The sequence below is a fragment of the Doryrhamphus excisus genome, linkage group LG17 (assembly GCF_037039965.1).
Source record: "Doryrhamphus excisus strain RoL-2023G ecotype Guam linkage group LG17, RoL_Dexc_Guam_v1.1, whole genome shotgun sequence".
NCBI classification, from domain to species: domain Eukaryota; kingdom Metazoa; phylum Chordata; class Actinopteri; order Syngnathiformes; family Syngnathidae; genus Doryrhamphus; species Doryrhamphus excisus.
The window spans coordinates 5,130,754-5,148,418 of NC_136373.1; the positions used below are offsets into that span (position 1 = coordinate 5,130,754).

The following is a 17,665-nucleotide window of genomic DNA, read 5'->3' on the forward strand; positions in this document are numbered from 1 at the left end:
CAAACAAATGTAAATATTAAGTCTGAACACAAAATGCAGTTTCTAATTGAAACTCGAGGGAAAAAAAATAATAATTCCAAACCAATATGGCCCTGTGTGGAAAAAGTGATTGCTTCCTAAAGCTGGTAACTGATTGGATCAATTTCTTTGCAGCAATTGCAATCAAGCATTTGTGATAACTTGCGATCTTGGAGGAATTTTGGCCTTTTTCATGACAGGGCCATGTAGGTTGTTTTTTTCCCTCTTCTTTTAAATAGACTATTTGAAATATTTCAAGTGTGACTTTTTAAAAAATCAGGGGGTGGGGTGGGGGGGGGGGGCAAACACATTTTGACATCATTGTATACACAAACTCTATTCCATGCCATTTTCCTCTACTCACCCGGTCCGGGTTGCAGGAGCAGCAGTCTCAGTAGGGAAGCCTCGACTTCGTGGTCCCTGGCCATCTCCTCCACTGGGAGTCCACCACGGCGTTCCCAGGCCAACTGTTAGACACGGCGTGTCCCAGCTCTGCCCTGGAGACTTCTCAGAATTCTATACACAAACTGTACACTGAATTTAAGCAAATTATACACATAATCATATACGCATTTCAGCAAATAATTTTTTATTGAATCTTAGGCAGTTTGCGTTGTTAGCCTTGTGTGCTGCGCTGTTGGTAGAAGTCCTGCAAGCCTTACTTCCTATTTCAGGTGATGTTTTTTTTCCCTCCTCACATGTGCTCATTTTGCAGCGGCAGGAAGGAAAGAAGCAATACAGGTGTGTACATCCTCTTTACCACAGACCTAACTTGTATGGCTTTCTTGAAATCTAAAAAAGGTGAGATGGTGAAATGGACACAACATTCCTCGACTGACTTCCTTTCTTAATTCCAGCAGTGAAAGTAAGCTATTGCACAAGGAGTGACGTAAACATTTCCGACAGCGGCGGCCATGTTGGCTTTGAGTTCCGACTAGGACACATAGTTGCTCCTGTGCTGTGTTTTAGGGAACAAGAATAGGAATACAATCACATTCCCAAAGTTCATTCTGTCCACCTGGAGAAGCTAAAAGCATAGCTGGAAAAAAGAAGGAAAGTTATTATGTACAAAGCAACTTGGGAGGGGTAAACTTTGTTCTTTCTGATTTAAAAATACTGCTGACATTGTTGTCAAGTATGTTTTCAAAAGGCAGTGGAGACACTTGATAGTCCGAGGACATAAATGGAAGTCATAAAAAAATAATCTAAGTTAAAAAGCAACAAATACAATGTGCTGTCTTAGCGACAACAATGGCTGTTTTGACGATTTAAAACAGTACAGGCGGGGGCTCGCGAGTGCACCTTCGAAAAAAATCCAACCCTCAACTCGGGAGGGCGTAGAAGCCCACCTTCTTTGATTTGGTATCAATGTCAGCAATGTAATTGACCGTTGAAACATTGATTAGTTCCAGTTCCAACCGCGCCCATTGTTTGCTGGCAACAAAAGGAAGCTAACAAACCAAAATATTTGACAAGTGTCCCGGTAGGTCATGAAGCTGACTCACCAGAAAAACACTGCATGTAGTGTTTCGCCGCGGAATTGCATGGCATGAGCTCAAACCCCGACACAGACCTTGGGAAGGTTCATGATTAGGCAGAAGCATCAAGCGGCTTTAAGAGTGGTTTCTTGAGAGTTCTTTTCATAATGCCAGCGTCCCTCCTAGAAGTCCAAAAAAAGGTTAAAAAATACAGATTTGAAAAAAAAAAAAGTGACGTCTTCACTATTATTGCTGGGGAGGGGAAGGGGGGGGGTCTCATTTTGCTATGGCCCCCTCACTCAAACTCTTTGCTAGTCTTTGCTTCCACCTGCATAACCGGCGGGTGGTGGGCTGGGTTTTAGAGGCTGAGTGAGGCCTTTCCTGTTAAAGGGATCATCACAGTGAGTCCAGTCACAGTGTCACGGTGGGGAGAGCAGAGGCCCGATCAGGTTACTTCCTTCTGGAGTCTGGAAGAAGGAGGTTTCGGGGGGGGCCTCCCCACCCCCCATCCCCCCCAGTCCGACTTATCTGTGCTGTCGGAAGCCTCGGGTGCCGTCGGGACTGTTTGGTTGTCGGACTGTGTGGTTGCTGGAGTTGGTGCGAGTGGGCCTGGGGGGGGGGGGGGGGGGGACAAGGAACATACCGTATTCATTTTACCATATTTTCCATACTTGAGTCAGAAGCCGTGAATAACAATTGAGGTCATCAGTGTCCTACCTGTGTTTATTTTGTACCAGTAAGTGGTTGTCTGTGTAGCATTATAGAGTGTGCATGCAAGGAGAATCTTACCTGCGTGCATGCTAAATTCTCACCCGTGTCTGGAGTTGCTAATAAGCCTTTTCCACTATCGACCAGATGCAGACCTACATTACCACTTGAGTTCATACACGCCAAGTCAGGGGTCTCTGGCCAGTTAGCTAGCTCCCAACCTAGCTCCTTTCAAGTAGCCCTCCATTTATTTATCCATTATCAACTCCTATAGCGACTAAATTAGAAAGTGGGGTATCCGGAAGTCTTTAGGAGCATGACCAATCGCAGCAGAGTGGGCGGGGCATGTGTGGAATTAATTAAAATGTTTTGGAAATCCAAGAAAAGAGAGGCTGGGTGCAGATTCTGGAAGCTCCAGAAAGCTTTATGTACGGGTTAAAGTAAAATAATCTCATATAATGTCTCATTTATTGATGCCTGGTGACCAGAACACAATATATAACTTATATTGCAATATTTTGAGTAATAATGACTTGTTATAGTCAACCACAAAACAGCTATCATACATTTATTCATTAAAATAATAAAAACGCAATACAGCGAAGGACAACAAACTAAAAAGACTGTATGATGGTGACAGTTTGATCCTGGAACAGATCATTTCTATTGATTTCTGTAAGAAATGTCAGTAGTCTTAAGCTGTGCGAGGTGTAAAGTGGACACATACCTGTCCGTGCTGTTCTTGTCCTGAGCCGTCTCCTCTGGACAGGCACTCCCCAAAATCCTCTTCCTGGCCTCGGCGTACTCCGCCTCCCGCTGAGCCAATGACTTTACCTGGGGCGTGGGTCGGTTCTGGCTCAAGGGCGAGTCCAGCGAGCCGTTACTGCTCGGCCGCTTCAAGATGCGGATCTGAGGAGGAGGCGCTGATGGTAGAGATTCGTCCTGGATGACCATGGCTGTCCTCAGTGGCGAGCGGGAAGAAAGGTGGTTACTTGACTCTCTGGGAAACAAAACAGCCAGCAAACTATATCAATTATAGTTCAATTATATTTCAAAGTGTGTAGTCTCAACTTGAACAAAGTGCAAAAACACAATGTAAAACCGCTTTCACGAGAAACACAAATGAATAGGTGCAGATTGTGGAAGATCTAACACGTTCTGTGCTGGCTATTGTGTGTAGCTGCTCTATAGTAGTTCACAATTCAATACAAAGGGCTGGAAAAATTTGCATAATAGGTCCCCATTAAAGTGAAGATGGGTGATGTAATATTTTTTTCAATGACTATCTGAATGTGACGAATTAGTGGTTAGCATGGAGGGATCACAGCTAGGAGACCTGAGTTTGATTCCACCCTCGGCCATCTCTGTGTGGAGTTTGCATGTTATCCCTGTGCATGCGTGGGTATTCTTCGGGTATTCCAGTTTCCTCCCGCATTCCAAAAACATGCTAGGTTAATTGGCGACTCCAAATTGTCCATAGGTATGAATGTAAGTGTGAATGGTTGTTTGTCTATATGTGCCCTGTGATTGGCTGGCCACCAGTCCAGGGTGTACCAGAGTGTTCCAAACCGAAAGTGAATTCTCTGGAATTTGAAAATATAAATATTATTATATTATATATATATATTGATTAAAAACGTTACATTTGAATACTTTATTAACTTATTGAGTACTTATATTGTCATAGATAATGCAATGTAAAATATATGCTAAATGTGAAAAACTGATAATAATTAAATTTATTTTACTCCGGTTTTCTCCCACATTCCAAAAACATGCTAGGTTAATTGGCGACTCCAAATTGTCCATAGGTATGAATGTGAGTGTGAATGGTTGTTTGTCTATATGTGCCCTGTGATTGGCTGGCGACCAGTCCTCTCGCCCGATGACAGCTGGGATAGGCTCCAGCACCCCCGCGACCCTCGTGAGGATAAGCGGTAGAAGATGAATGAATGAATATGAATGATCACATCGCATTTATAATGAATAAAATAAACAGCCACATAAAAAAAATGAGTTTCAAACACAACATTAAATAATAAGCATTTCCGCCACCTGTGGGAACTGTGTATGTTAAATAATGACTTAAATTAAGCAGCATTTCAATGTAAACATCCAAAACAAGTCTATTCCCCTAAAAACTTCAATGTATAAAAGTTCTTACTTTTCTTTCTGGCTGATTTTTAGCTTCTCCTCCAACCGCTTTTCCATTTCCTGCAAAGGGAGGGGAGAAGTGCAAACATGTATGAATGTAAACAAATTACTCCTGTGGGGATTTTCAAGAAAAGTAGTGGTGTGTGTGTGGGGGGGGGTTATTGAGCAAGTCTAGCAGTGGATGGAAAACAGGGTTGAGTTACATGCTATTTATACATGCTTACATGGCGGGGTTGGGGGGGGCAGCTGTCAAGTCATGACATAAAAGTGTTCACCTATCTAACATTAGTCAAACCATTACCCCAAAAAGTATGCTATATATGCCATTAAAATATGAACGTGTGATAAGGTGAACGGAGCACCGGTGGCTACGGCTACTTCCGGCTCCTAATAGGGCCGCGTTGATGACGTCATCAACTAGCATTAAGCTAACCTGAGAGACAAACTTAACTCAGTGGCATTGAACTGTCGTTAAATAATGGACAGTTTGTTTGGGATAACAATGGCCACAGGGTTGTTTAAAACGAGAGGCGCGCACACACACATTGACTTGAATAAAAAGTTGGCAGCGGTACCACGCTGAATAAATGTGAGCTAAACGACCGACTAAAACGGGGAGTTAAAATCGAGTTAATTTGCTTTATCGTGATTTTTTCCTAGTAACCACTTCAACAGGGAGTACATTTATAAACGGTTAACATATAGTAAGGCGACACGAGCCGGCGTTTTGTCTTATATTCCCATGTTAGCATTAGCAACATTAGCTAAAGCAAAGCTGAAACTTTATCGCCACCCGGTTAGCGTCACGTCGCAAATGCTGTTACTGTTACAGCTGAGTGATAGGTTAACTAAACTAAAGTGTTGAGAGTTACAAATAGCTTATTCTTACCTTGTCATTAATTTAATTCAGAGAGCTAACTTACTAGCAAATCGCTAGCCGCTGTAACGTTAGCTCGCTAACTTTCCCTTATTAGCCAGCGCATTTAGCAAGAGCCACATTGTTGGCCCAGCGGACTTGGCACACAATAAGAATATTAATCTTTTTTGGAACTTGTAAATAAAGTGACTAAGATAACGGCGTTTAAATTGTTGTAGTGTATTTAGTAGTTTTACCCCGTTATCAGCAGCTTCTTCCCAACTTTCCGCCACCTCCTCATCCATGTTTCATGTTGCTGGAGAGAGACACACACTTCTGCTCTGTTGGCTCCTCCACAGCCGCCTCTCTTGCCCACAGTGACGTCACTGTGACGGCTTCCCCCCACGGCTTGTGACACGCCCCATGAAGACACCCACTCAGCAACACCAAATACTGGGGTAGGGGGTAATATTTTATATTTATTCAAGGAATTTTTTGGTTGTTTTTTTACGAAAAGTATTACACTTATAGCTAGGAGACCAGGGTTCAATTCCACCCTCGGCCATCTCTGTGTGGAGTTTGCATGTTCTCCACGTGCATGCGTGGGTTTTCTCCGGGTACTCCGGTTTCCTCCCACATTCCAAAAACATGCTAGGTTAATTAGCGACTCCAAATTGTCCATAGGTATGAATGTGAGTGTGAATGGTTGTTTGTCTATATGTGCCCTGGGATTGGCTGGCCACCAGTCCAGGGTGTACCCCGCCTCTCGCCCAAAGACAGCTGGGATAGGCTCCAGCACCTGCCGCAACCCTCGTGAGGAAAAAGCGGTAGAAAATGAATGAATGAATGAAAAAGTACATGAAAAAAAATGTAAACAATAATTAACAATGGACACCAGAACAAACCTGGTAAAGTATTATATATTTTATTTTGGCACTTTAATTGATAAAGGTTGAGGTTACATTTTGGTTCAGGCAAGAGACGCCAACCTTTTTTCTTAGAAAATAAAAATGGCAGCTACTAATTTTTTTTTATTTATTTTCATATTTTCACTATATCAAGAAAAAAAAGTGAAATATTGTTTATGCCAGAACATTCACAAAATGTTCATTTCCACATCTTACATTGTGTTCATTTTAGAATGCATTTTTTTGTTGTGTATCTCATATTATTAACCACATCTACACATCAAACCTAAATTGATCCAGTAAATTGTTACCTGTATCTTTTTACTTTCTCTTAGACCTGTACCTTAAGTGGACTTTTACTTGAGTACAATTGAAATGTATATATTAGGTAGATTAGACAAAGTTGATTGCTTACAGAATCAGCAAAGATGATGGTTGTACATTGTGTATTTTTATCAAATAAAGTGATTAATATTTACTAGTCAAAATTCATTGAGGGTGATAGAAATAGATTAATTTAAACTAATCGCCTTGTATTCCATTAAAAAGTGACATCAGGTTGGAGTGTTACATGTGTGGAGTATCTTCGTCTTTCACCAGAACATTGATGGAACTCTTGATGCTCCTCAGTTTGTCGCTGTCAAAGTTGACCAGCAGCACACAGGGGCCAGGAGTGGTGGGTGTAAACACAGCAGTGGTCCTGGCCTCCTGTTTGGGGCCCACTTGTCCTATCCTGCAAAGGACAGCCATCACGACCAGTACAACCAGTCTTGAGTAATAAATATGTGACTATTTGTGACATTTGTTGCATGACAAAAAACAATTTTGCTATACTGTACTTGAGTGTCATGGGCTTCCCATCAATGAGACCAGGCCCCCCGATGGTGAAGCTGCAGTCCCATAGGGTCTCTGGTAACGGGTTCAACAAGGTCAACTGTGCCGACAGCGGATGCCTTAGTCTAGCTTCTCCCAGCAGCTACACAGAAGACATTAGGTATAATACATAAAATATACATTCATTCATTCATTTTCTACTGCTTTTTCTCAAGAGGGTCGCAGGGCGAGAGGCGGGGTACACCCTGGACTGGTGGCCAGCCAATCACAGGGCACATATAGACAAACAACCATTCACACTCACATTCATACCTATGGACAAAATGGAGTCGCCACAAAGGGTGGAATTGAACTTGGGTCTCCTAGCTGTGAGGCCTGCACGCTAACCACTCGGCGCTGTGCACTTTGTTCATTATTCATTCATTTTCTACCGCTTTTCCTCACGAGGGTCGCGGGGGTGCTGGAGCCTATCCCAGCTGTTTTGGGGCAAGAGGCGGGGTACACCCTGGACTGGTGGCCAGCCAATCACAGGGCACATATAGACAAACAACCATTCACACTCACATTCATACCTATGGACAATTTGGAGTCGCCAATTAACCTAGCATATTTTTGGAATGTGAGAGGAAACCGGAAGTACCCGGAGAAAAACCACGCATGCACGGGGAGAACACGCAAACTCCACACAGAGATGGCCAAGGGTGGAATTGAACCCTGGTGTCCTAGCTGTGAGGTCTGCACGCTAACCACTCGACTACCGTGCCACCCGCTATGGACAATTTGGAGTTGCCAATTAACCGAGCATGTTTTTGGAATGTGGGAGGAAACCGGAATACTCGGAGAAAACCCACGCATGCACGGGGAGAACATGCAAACTCCACACAGAGATGGCGGAGGGTGGAATTGAACTAAAATATACATACATAAAATACATAAAATATTAGATTTAGCTCTCTCTCACAAACAAACATAGAGCAGTATTTAAGGTGAATCTATAGTATATATGCAGTAAATTAATACCTTGATTTCTATAGAGGGCTCATCCAGTACTATGGTCTTCTCTGCCTTATGGTAATCAATGGTTTGCTTGTCAATGGTGATGGCAGACAGATGAATGAGTCGATCAGACGTAATCACTGATCCGTAATTGTCATACTTCAGTTTGAGGTGCAGCCGTCGCTCTGAAAACACAGTAACACATTAAGTGTGGATGCTAACAGCGTGTGTGTGTGTGTGTGTGTGTATTGTTCGCCCATCACCTTCTCCAGAGGGCACCTCCACTTTATCAGAGGCAAATCCGCAGCTCTCTCCTTGTTTGCCATTGTAGCCCACCGCCCTGGCAAAGAACAACAGGGTGCACTTCTTTGTCGCTGCGTAGTTGTTGGCGAGCACGGCGCACACCTCAAAATCTGAGCCCACGATCATGTTCTCGGCCAGCTTGATCTTCAGGAAGTAGGACGACATGATAATAAGTAAAGTGAATTGAGGCGTTTTGATGGGTGGGATCCGAGATGTCTTAGTTATTTATTTATTTATTTATTTAAATGAAATATGAGTGTATGAAGATGTAAAATACCTTGAGATGGAGGCCTGGTTCCTCTCCTCGCTGTTGTAGTTTGTTCTGGTGTTGAGCCTTCTCATACACCTGCCGCTCCTCCTGGGAACCTAAACCGCATCAACAAGAAGCCTAAGTTTGGAGAGGCAAATGGACGCATACAGAGAGAGAATGTGTCTGAATCCGTGGCACCATTAGGCCTAAAATGTTCTTAAGCCCCCCTAAATAATTTGATATTTTTTATAGATTTTTCAAAAAAAAATGTATATATTTTTTTATATTTTTTTACAAAAAACATGAGAAATTTCAAATAAATTTCATATAATAATAAGTAAGAATAATAGGCAAATAAATAATAATAATAAAAAATGTTCTTAAGCCCCCCTAAATAATTTGATATTTTGTATAGATTTTTAAATTTTTTTAAATAGATTTTTTATATTTTTTTACAAAAAAAATCTCTGAGAAATTTCATATTATAGGGCAAAAGCAGGCTAATAAGCAAGTCAATAAGCAGGCTAATACTAGCATACTACTACTACTACTAGTAGTAGTAGTAATAATCAGAAGAAGAAAAATGATGCTAGTAATAATAATAGGCTAATTAATAATAATAATAAAAATGTTCTTAAGCCCCCCTAAATATTTTGATATTTTTTATAGATTTAAACATTTTTTTTACAAAAAAAATCTCTGAGAAATTTCATATAATAGGGCAAAAGCAGGCTAATAAACAAGTCAATAAGCAGGCTAATACTAGCATACTACTACTACTAGTAGTAGTAGTAATAATCAGAAGAAAATAAAAGAAGAACAATGATGATAGTAGGCTAATTAATAATATAACAATGCTAATAATAATAATAATAATTATTATTATTATATAGTTATTTTATAATTATTATATAATTCTGATAATAATAATAATTATTATATTATTATTATATCAATTACTATAGAATTGATCACTGTCCACTAGACAGCAGCGGGTTTGCAGTGTAGATTGTGTGTACTTATTACTTCTTATATTTATTAAGTAATTTATTATTACTTATTGTATTTAATGGTGGCCTAAAACAAGTGAGTATCTCTACTAAATCTGTCCAAAAGTGGGAAAGTTATATCCCAGTTCTTGTTCGTTATTTGGATTTTTTTTGAATGCCTACGACATTCATTCATATCCTGTGCCTCTCCAGGGGGATAAGCCACCCCCCTGTCGTTAGAACCTAGTGGCGCCCCTGGTCTGAATGAATCTGTAAGACGTGTCTACCCTCAGGATACTTGTACTGATGCGTGATGTCATGTCTCTCGTCAGAGCCGACAGTCTTGGTGCTGATGAAACGTCCGACGGATTTAGTGGAGCCGCTGAATTTGACAAACTTTCCATTAGACAGACGCACCAAGTCCACCACGTCTGCGTTCACCTAAAATAAGCACACATACTGTACAGTAGGTTACATTACCAACGGTCTGAGCGCCGCCTGCTCAGAAACGTACACACTTGTAGTATTATACCGGTTCAAAACCTCAGAACTTGAGGTAGTCCAACATATATTATGTGGTATTTTGTATATAAGTAGGTTCAAAAGGTCCTACAAAACAAGCCATGCAATTCATGATCTGAATCTTGTAGGAAACAGTGATAGAAAATGAATGAATGAAAAAAATACCGGGCGGCACGGCGGATGAGTGGTTAGCACGCAGACCTCACAGTTAGGAGACCAGGGTTCAATTCCACCCTCGGCCATCTCTGTGTGGAGTTTGCATGTTCTCCCCGTGCATGCGTGGGTTTTTTCTCTCGGTACTCCGGTTTCCTCCCACATTCCAAAAACATGCTAGGTATTCTCGTGTTAAACGATTCCAAAGTTTCAGATAATGAGGTTTGCATATTTGGAAGTGAGCCCTTAAGGAAGTTTGGGATGGCTCAAAACGCTTGGTTTAAAAAGGCGTGGTTAAACCGTTCCTTTGTGATGTCACAGAGGGGCGGACTTCCTTATACAAGGTCAGGCAAAATGATCTGACACATTTGTAGGTTAAATAAAAGGCAAATAAAGTAAAGAAACAAAAAAGTGGGGCTGCACGGTGATCGAGTGGTTAGTGCGCAGACCTCACAGCTAGGAGACCCGAGTTCAATTCCACCCTCGGCCATCTCTGTGTGGAGTTTGCATGTTCTCCCCGTGCATGCGTGGGTTTTCTCCGGGTACTCCGGACTCCATATTCCAAAAACATGCTAGGTTAATTATCCATAGGTATGAATGTGAGTGTGAATGGTTGTTTGTCTATATGTGCCCTGTGATTGGCTGGCGACCAGTCCAGGGTGTACCCCGCCTCTCGCCCAAAGACAGCTTGGATAGGCTCCAGCAACCCCCGCGACCCTCGTGAGGAAAAGCGGTAGAAAATTAATGAATTAATGAATAATTTTGGTAATTATGTATCAGGTTATTTTAATGATTAACGAGTGTCGGACACAAGCAATTATTTAGTGACTCATGGGTATTTCACTCCTGAACTGTAGCGTTTTTGCATCCTTGTTAAAACGTATTGCTCCTGTCATTGCCCATGATTGTCTATGTATTTTCTTCCTTCTTCCTTGCGTCTTCCCTGTCCCCGTTTTGGGGGTGACTGCACGTACTTTGCAGAACTTTTCGCGGAGATAAATCTTGCATATAGCACATAAAGCACTAACATATAGCACTTCAGAGTCACACTGCTAGCGATAAAACATTTATGTAAATTTGGCAAGCCGAACACATTTTGTACTGCACAGGAAATGATTGACAATTTTAACATAATGCAGGGGTTCTCCCTTAACCAATCAGGACGCAGAAAATAACAACCATATTCCGGTGCATTCAGCATTACTCACGCAAACACTTCCTGTAAGTAAGATCTGCCCTGTGCTGATTACCATACTAATTATTAAATATATGACTGTTATGAAGCCTTACCACTCACCTCAGCAAATATAAAAGGAGCATCATACTTTTTGGTGAGCTCTCCTTCCTTGATGGCTCTCAGTGAAGCTGGTCCACAACAGTAAACACCTAAAAACATAACAAGACATCATTTGCAAACACATTTTGGGATGTATTCCATTTTCTGTGTAAGAAAACTGACCGTCACTTTTCTCCTGTGGAGTGGGGTCGCTGGCTTGCCAGCCATCAAACTCCTTCCCCAAGTCTGGACGAGTCATCCAGCTGTCCACCCATACGTGAAAGTTCCTGCCAAGTCAAATAATAAATAATAATCTGATACAGTAATCGATTTTAATATCATTGTAGTTGACTCACCAAACTGAATCCCCGTCCGATATCCTTTTGCCGTCCTCATCATAATGGTTTTCTATGATCAGATTGGCGTTACTGTCGTGAGCCGAGCCAAAGTTAGTGACAACCCTGCACGGGATGCCCAGGGCGCGGGATACTGGAGGCATGTAACATATAAAATCTGTTAATACGCCACACACTTGCTAACACCCCCTCGCTAACCCACTTAAGTTGTGCAGTATTCGCCCTCGCCGTGTCAAAAGAGACATAAACAGTATCCGCGGCGGACATGCATGGCTGTCCAACCTGCACAGCCGACAGCAGCAAAGACCCAACACTGGCCGTAACGGACAGGGCCGCTCTCCACCCACTGACGCAGGATCTCCCCGCTGCCGACCCACAGGCCGGGATGGACGCCTCCAGAAAAGTCGTACCATTCTCCTACCAGCACGCCACTGTCATCATTACTGTTGATCTGAATTGAGAAACTGTAATCAGATTTTTTTAGTACTGAACATTTGGTCCAAATATAGGAAGGGTAACTACCTCAACTCCATAAACAAATATTTCATAAACAAGTAGCATTTTGCTACCTTACTGTATCAATATGAACTAAACCGTTCTATTATCATTCTAGAGCGAGATACTCATTGATGCCAAAATATAATGGTTTCTTCCCGAGACCCTACCATGGCGCTCAGGACCCGGGTCACATAGATGGGATTCCTCCTGGCTGAGCAGTCCTGATCGGCGTCCGACACATACTTAGGGTTGTCGTCCAGGATCTTCAAACAGATATCCAGGATCCCTGCTTCAAACTGCACACATACAGTAAATAGTATTGAATTGATTGATTCTCTTCTCTATTTCTGATTTTTTTTTAAATTTGATTAATCACAGTATTCAAATTAATTAATCATGATTAATCACATTTTAAAAACTACGTCTGAACTCCATTGATTAATTCTCTTTTGTATTTCTGATTTTAAAAAATCAGATTAATCACAACAGGCAAATTAATTAATTGTGATTAATCACATTTTTTTACTACGTCTGAACTCCATTGATTAATTCTCTTTTGTACTTCTGATTTTTAAAAACAGATTAATCACAGTATTCACATTAATTAATCATGATTAATTTTTTACTATGTCTGAACTCCACTGAAGGAGTAGCACTGATGGACAAACCTGAGTTAAAGAGGCCCTATGATGCTAATTTTCTAGTCCATTGTATTGATTTGTGGACTCCTATAGAGCAGCTAAACACAATAACCAGCACAGAGAGCTTTCCAGATCGTCCATAATCTACACCCATTCAGCTGTATTTCTTTTTTTGATTTTAAACCGAAAAGGGTGTGTTTTAATTAATTCCACCCAAAGCCTGCCTCCAGGCGTGCCCCCACTCCGCTGCTAACCCTATCGGAGTTTATAATAAACGGTGATTTATTTTTTACAACAGTGCACAAACCTGTCCAAAATTCCATGGTATGCCCTTAATTCGTTTGTGTGTGCCTCTATAGATCTGCCCGTGTTGTGATAAGACATACTCTTGTCTCTTGGTCTCACTGCGCATGTACACGCCGTCCTCTGTGGAGACACACAACAACACACATCACACATCACATTTGAGACCACAACAACACATCAGAATCTGGCCAGTAATGTTACAATTTTCTCTAAACTCTGCAAATCACCGCTGCTTTTGTGTGAAAAAATGACTAACTTGGGCACCAGGCGTTAAACAGCAAGGTGAACTGTCCTAAGGTGGTCTTGAGTCCCTGTTGGTCTACAGTCAGCGAGTAGAGTCCAATGGGAGCCTTGGGGGAGGACACAATGGTCACTGACACTTTGTTCCCAGTGGACTCATTAGTGGCTGAGGCGCTCCATTCAGTATCCACTGTGGACTGGCTAAGTGGGAAGGAAACTTTGGTGTCTGATTCTCTTCTGGGCAGTGGACCTGGAGTATGAACATACACTTTATCAATGTTCAAATCCCCGCACACGCACACAGAGGTTGATTGCTATACCGGTTTGGACAATGAAGGTGAGGTCTTTGAGGGTCTGGTTTCCAGGTCTCAGATGGAGAAAGATGGTGAAGGCTTGTCCTCTCCTGACGATCAGACGCTCATCGGCATATTTGTCGGTGTGATGGCTGCTCCTGTTGCCTCTGATGTTTAGGTCACAGCGTTCGATGACCATAACTAAAATCAACAAAATAGACAATAACAATTATAATAATAATAATAATGGATTCATGCTAAAATTGATATTTCTGGAAGTCTACTATATTTAGGGAGAAATCAGAGAACTATACATTCTCTTTCTCGAAAAAGCAACTACTGACAACTTAATTATTATTTTTCTAAGCAAAAACTGACATCATTAAATTAAATGGGAAAAAGCATCATGGGAACTGTAGTCCTTTTATAGTGTGTACCTAAAACTAATCTACTTACTGCAGTCTATTTAACATGTCTGTAATAAATCATTTATAATAGCAATTTATTAATAGCATTATTGTTACTATTGTTATTAATACATCAAATAATATTTAATAATAATAACTTTTATTTTGTGTTTTCATTTGTGGAAAAAACAGTTAAAAGCATCATGCTTAGGTCACGCATGCAAATGTGCCAGCATTGATTTGTGACTCAGTTATATAAAAAAATATATATTTTGTTATTGTAATTAATAAAACAATACATTTTGTCTCAGCATATCTAGAATGAAAAGCAAATGTTACATTAAAAACATCTTGTACAAAATGTCAATGTGAACACTCCGTATCACTATCATCTCTCATTTAATGAGTTTCTCCCAAAATAAACTGGTGAAAGACATCCAATAGAAATCACATCATCAACATAATAAAACAACACAAAAACATAAAATACATAAGCATGATTTTTGAGGCTTACCTGAACTCATGACTGCAGCGAGACGCTTATTATTGCTGAAGGTGTGTGTCCTGTTGCCGTATGTGTGTTTGTGAATGCGTGCATGTGTGTGTGATAGCAGCTTGTGGCGGTGTGGGGAGATATTTGTAGCATGTGAAACCAGAGTGGGTCGTCAGCATCTGACGAGTCCTCATAATTCTGTTTTTAGTTGGAAGGCCACACTGGCTTGGATCACTTCCTCTTTTTGCTGCTCTTTACTGCCACACAAAACACACACACACAGCAAGTCCACAAGACAGTCATAAACAGAATAACCGCCATTGTACATTCGAATTCTGTCCTTTATATTATATTAGTTTATATTTAATACAGAGTTGTCAAAACTCCAGTCAACAGATCATCAAAAAGCTTTATACAAAATGAATCTGTACAAGTTGCATTGTTGGTTACAGTTAACATTTTTATAAAGTAGGTATTCAATTATTAAAAACTTTCCATCATTTGGTGCATGTATTTTTTGGGGGGTATTTTTTTTAAACATGCGCTGACGGGCATTTTCACTTTTCGAATGAGTCACGTCTACATCACTTTCACAATGAGGATAAAGGAGTGAGAGCATTTAAAGGGGACCTAATAGGCCCTTTATATTGAGTTGTGGACTCCTATAGAGCAGCTACACACAATAACCAGCACACAAAGCTTCATAGTACTTCCAGAATCTGCACCTATTCAGCTGTATTTTTTGGGGATTTCGTGGTTCTTGCGAAAACGGTCTGTTTTAATGTATTCCGCCCATGGCTTGCCTCCAAGCACGCCACTCTGGTGTGGTTGTCACTTCAGCAATTACTTAAAAGGAGTTCTGGTTTGTTACGCTAGCTAACGGTATAGGGGTTGACAATAAACTTTTAAAATGTCGTCTTTTAACATACAGCTATATGTGTTGGATCACGAATCCGATCCGGAACTAGAGACTGGACAGTCCCAAATATCTTAAGAGGTTACTTCAAGACGTCTCTCAATGGTAAGTAGCGTTAGCATTTTAGCGTACGCAAGCGCTTGACTTACAAAAAATAAACACAGTTAGGACACTGATGAATTGTTACTTACTGCTTTTGCTCAGTCCACACGACCTAGTAACGTTGGAAAGGCGCCAGGAAGCGTCAGCAGCAGTTTGTCGGCTAGAATACTGGCCAATGTTCACAAAACTGTGACATCACAAAGGGGCAGTTTAACCACACCTTCTGAAACCGAGCATTTTGATCCATCCCAAACTTTTTTCAGGACTCACTTCCAAAATGTGCAAACCTCATTATATGAAACTTTATAGGTCAGAAAAGTAGAAAAAGCATCATAGGTCCCCTTTAAATACACCAGCTCACCTTAAAGAAAGAAAAGGGTAGCAATGTCATAAAACAGTGAGTAGCTTCACATGAAATATGTGTTTGTTTGTGTTTGCAATAATACCATTGCTACTATCAATTATATGTGCTATTTAAAAGTGGTTTATCCATTTTGTAAATCAAACACAACCATTGCTTTGTTTTTTAGCACCTGTACAATTGGGAGATGTAATTTATTTACATCATATACTTAATTACATAATACAAATACAAGAAAACACAAATATAAATTAGCCCCTGGTCCGGTGTGTCTAACTTAATAATGTATCCATAATCTGTGGTATAAAATACTACAAAAACACAATTCAAATCATGAATCCTTCATTTTAACATATCAACTTCACTATTTCCAAATATTTCTGCTTGTTATTCTGCAATTTGATACTTTTTAACATATTTATTTTTTATGTATTTATCAAAACTTAACAGGGTGTGTGGCAAATACAACCACATATGAATGCGTAACATATGACACGTTGTGGCATTGTAACCATAAAATAGATGACTGGTGTGTGACTATGTAACCACACAAAGTCTAAAAACCACATTATATTGAATATAAAGCCACTTAAATGATACCCAAACAATGAGCAGGTGGACCAGTGGACATCCGGCAGAATGTGTAGACGTGAGACCTGCAAAAATATTTGGATTATGACAATAGAGAAAGCAAGCAGAGTATGCATGGGTGTTATTTGATAATAATAATAATATTAATAATAAGGTTTCATTTAAAAACTGCATTTCTTAGGTCAACCCCTAATTAGGGAAACCTGACAAGCTTACCGCGCTCTGGGAATCCAACCTTAAACCTCTGTTGATTTTCCAATGGAAACCTCTTCCTGGAATGTAATACAAAAATAAGTAATATTATCATGCCCATTGATCATAAAATATATATTCATATATATATATATATATATATATATATATATATATATATAAAATGACTTTCCCATCTCATTTAGTGTGTTCATACAATTATTAATTAATTCATTCATTTTCTACCGCTTTTCCTCACGAGGGTTGCGGGAGGTGCTGAAGCCTATCCCAGCTGTCTTGGGGCGAAAGGCGGGGTACACCCTGGACTGGTCGCCAGCCAATCACAGGGCACATATAGACAAACAACCATTCACACTCACATTCATACCTATGGACAATTTGGAGTCGCCAATTAACCTAGCATGTTTTTGGAATGTGGGAGGAAACCGGAGTACCCGGAGAAAACCCACGCATGAACGGGGAGAACATGCAAACTCCACACAGAGATGGCCGAGGGTGGAATCGAACCCTGGTCTCCTAGCTGTGAGGTCTGCGCGCTAACCACTCGTCCACCGTGACGCCGCCACATAATTATATTTGTCAAATGTCATCATAACAAGTTGTAATTTCTTGTGTTCATATAGAATCTTAATACACTGGTAAGAGGATTTATTTATTGGTGTTACCGTCAGTGTACCTGAGCATTAGCCCGGTGTGGAAGTGGTTTCTTCCTGGTGATGGCCGGTGACATGCGACACATGTGATTCAGTGAGGATGAAGAGTCAACCACCTCCCCACCAAGCGCCGACAAAAAGCTGTGCTCC

General features: G+C 40.7%; 2 protein-coding genes across 3 annotated transcripts; both read right to left on the reverse strand.

Annotated features, from left to right (window-relative positions):
• Positions 1 to 586: 586 nt before the first annotated feature.
• Positions 587 to 5,637, reverse strand: szrd1 (SUZ RNA binding domain containing 1). Of its 2 annotated transcripts, none has more exons than XM_058084938.2 (4): positions 5,472 to 5,637; positions 4,369 to 4,418; positions 2,932 to 3,204; positions 587 to 2,105 (listed from the first exon to the last, which is right to left on the reverse strand). In XM_058084938.2, exons 1-4 carry the CDS (start codon positions 5,517 to 5,519, stop codon positions 2,021 to 2,023), a joined length of 456 nt encoding a protein of 151 aa, XP_057940921.1. In that variant the 5' UTR covers positions 5,520 to 5,637; the 3' UTR covers positions 587 to 2,020. The 2 variants fall into 2 exon arrangements, with proteins under 2 accessions (XP_057940921.1, XP_078653704.1); XM_078797578.1 differs by lacking the exon at positions 5,472 to 5,637 and adding an exon at positions 5,248 to 5,367.
• A 493-nt stretch (positions 5,638 to 6,130) lies between these two features.
• On the reverse strand, positions 6,131 to 17,601 carry LOC131137285 (protein-glutamine gamma-glutamyltransferase 2-like). The gene is made up of 18 exons (XM_078797576.1): positions 17,539 to 17,601; positions 16,866 to 16,921; positions 15,787 to 16,714; positions 14,701 to 14,936; positions 13,807 to 13,980; positions 13,503 to 13,736; positions 13,248 to 13,366; positions 12,467 to 12,595; positions 12,084 to 12,252; positions 11,802 to 11,934; positions 11,629 to 11,732; positions 11,467 to 11,555; positions 9,782 to 9,935; positions 8,533 to 8,621; positions 8,216 to 8,399; positions 7,977 to 8,137; positions 6,962 to 7,098; positions 6,131 to 6,855 (listed from the first exon to the last, which is right to left on the reverse strand). The coding sequence occupies exons 4-18, from the start codon at positions 14,708 to 14,710 to the stop codon at positions 6,690 to 6,692; spliced, it is 2,052 nt and encodes a 683-aa protein (XP_078653702.1). The 5' UTR covers positions 14,711 to 14,936; positions 15,787 to 16,714; positions 16,866 to 16,921; positions 17,539 to 17,601; the 3' UTR covers positions 6,131 to 6,689.
• Between the last annotated feature and the right edge of the window lie 64 nt (positions 17,602 to 17,665).

Coding starts and splice junctions, on each gene's coding strand:
- LOC131137285 (XM_078797576.1), bottom strand. Junction 11,935..12,083: donor TGCTGCTGTCGGCTGTGCAG/GTTGGACAGCCA, acceptor ACATGCCTCCAG/TATCCCGCGCCCTGGGCATC. Junction 8,138..8,215: donor GGAGGTGCCCTCTGGAGAAG/GTGATGGGCGAA, acceptor CTGTGTTTTCAG/AGCGACGGCTGCACCTCAAA.
- szrd1 (XM_058084938.2), bottom strand. CDS start 5,519: ATGGATGAGGAGGTGGCGGAAAGTTGGGAAGAAGCTGCTGATAACGGG. Junction 4,419..5,471: donor AAGAAGCTGCTGATAACGGG/GTAAAACTACTA, acceptor CTCCCTTTGCAG/GAAATGGAAAAGCGGTTGGA. Junction 3,205..4,368: donor AAAATCAGCCAGAAAGAAAA/GTAAGAACTTTT, acceptor TTTGTTTCCCAG/AGAGTCAAGTAACCACCTTT.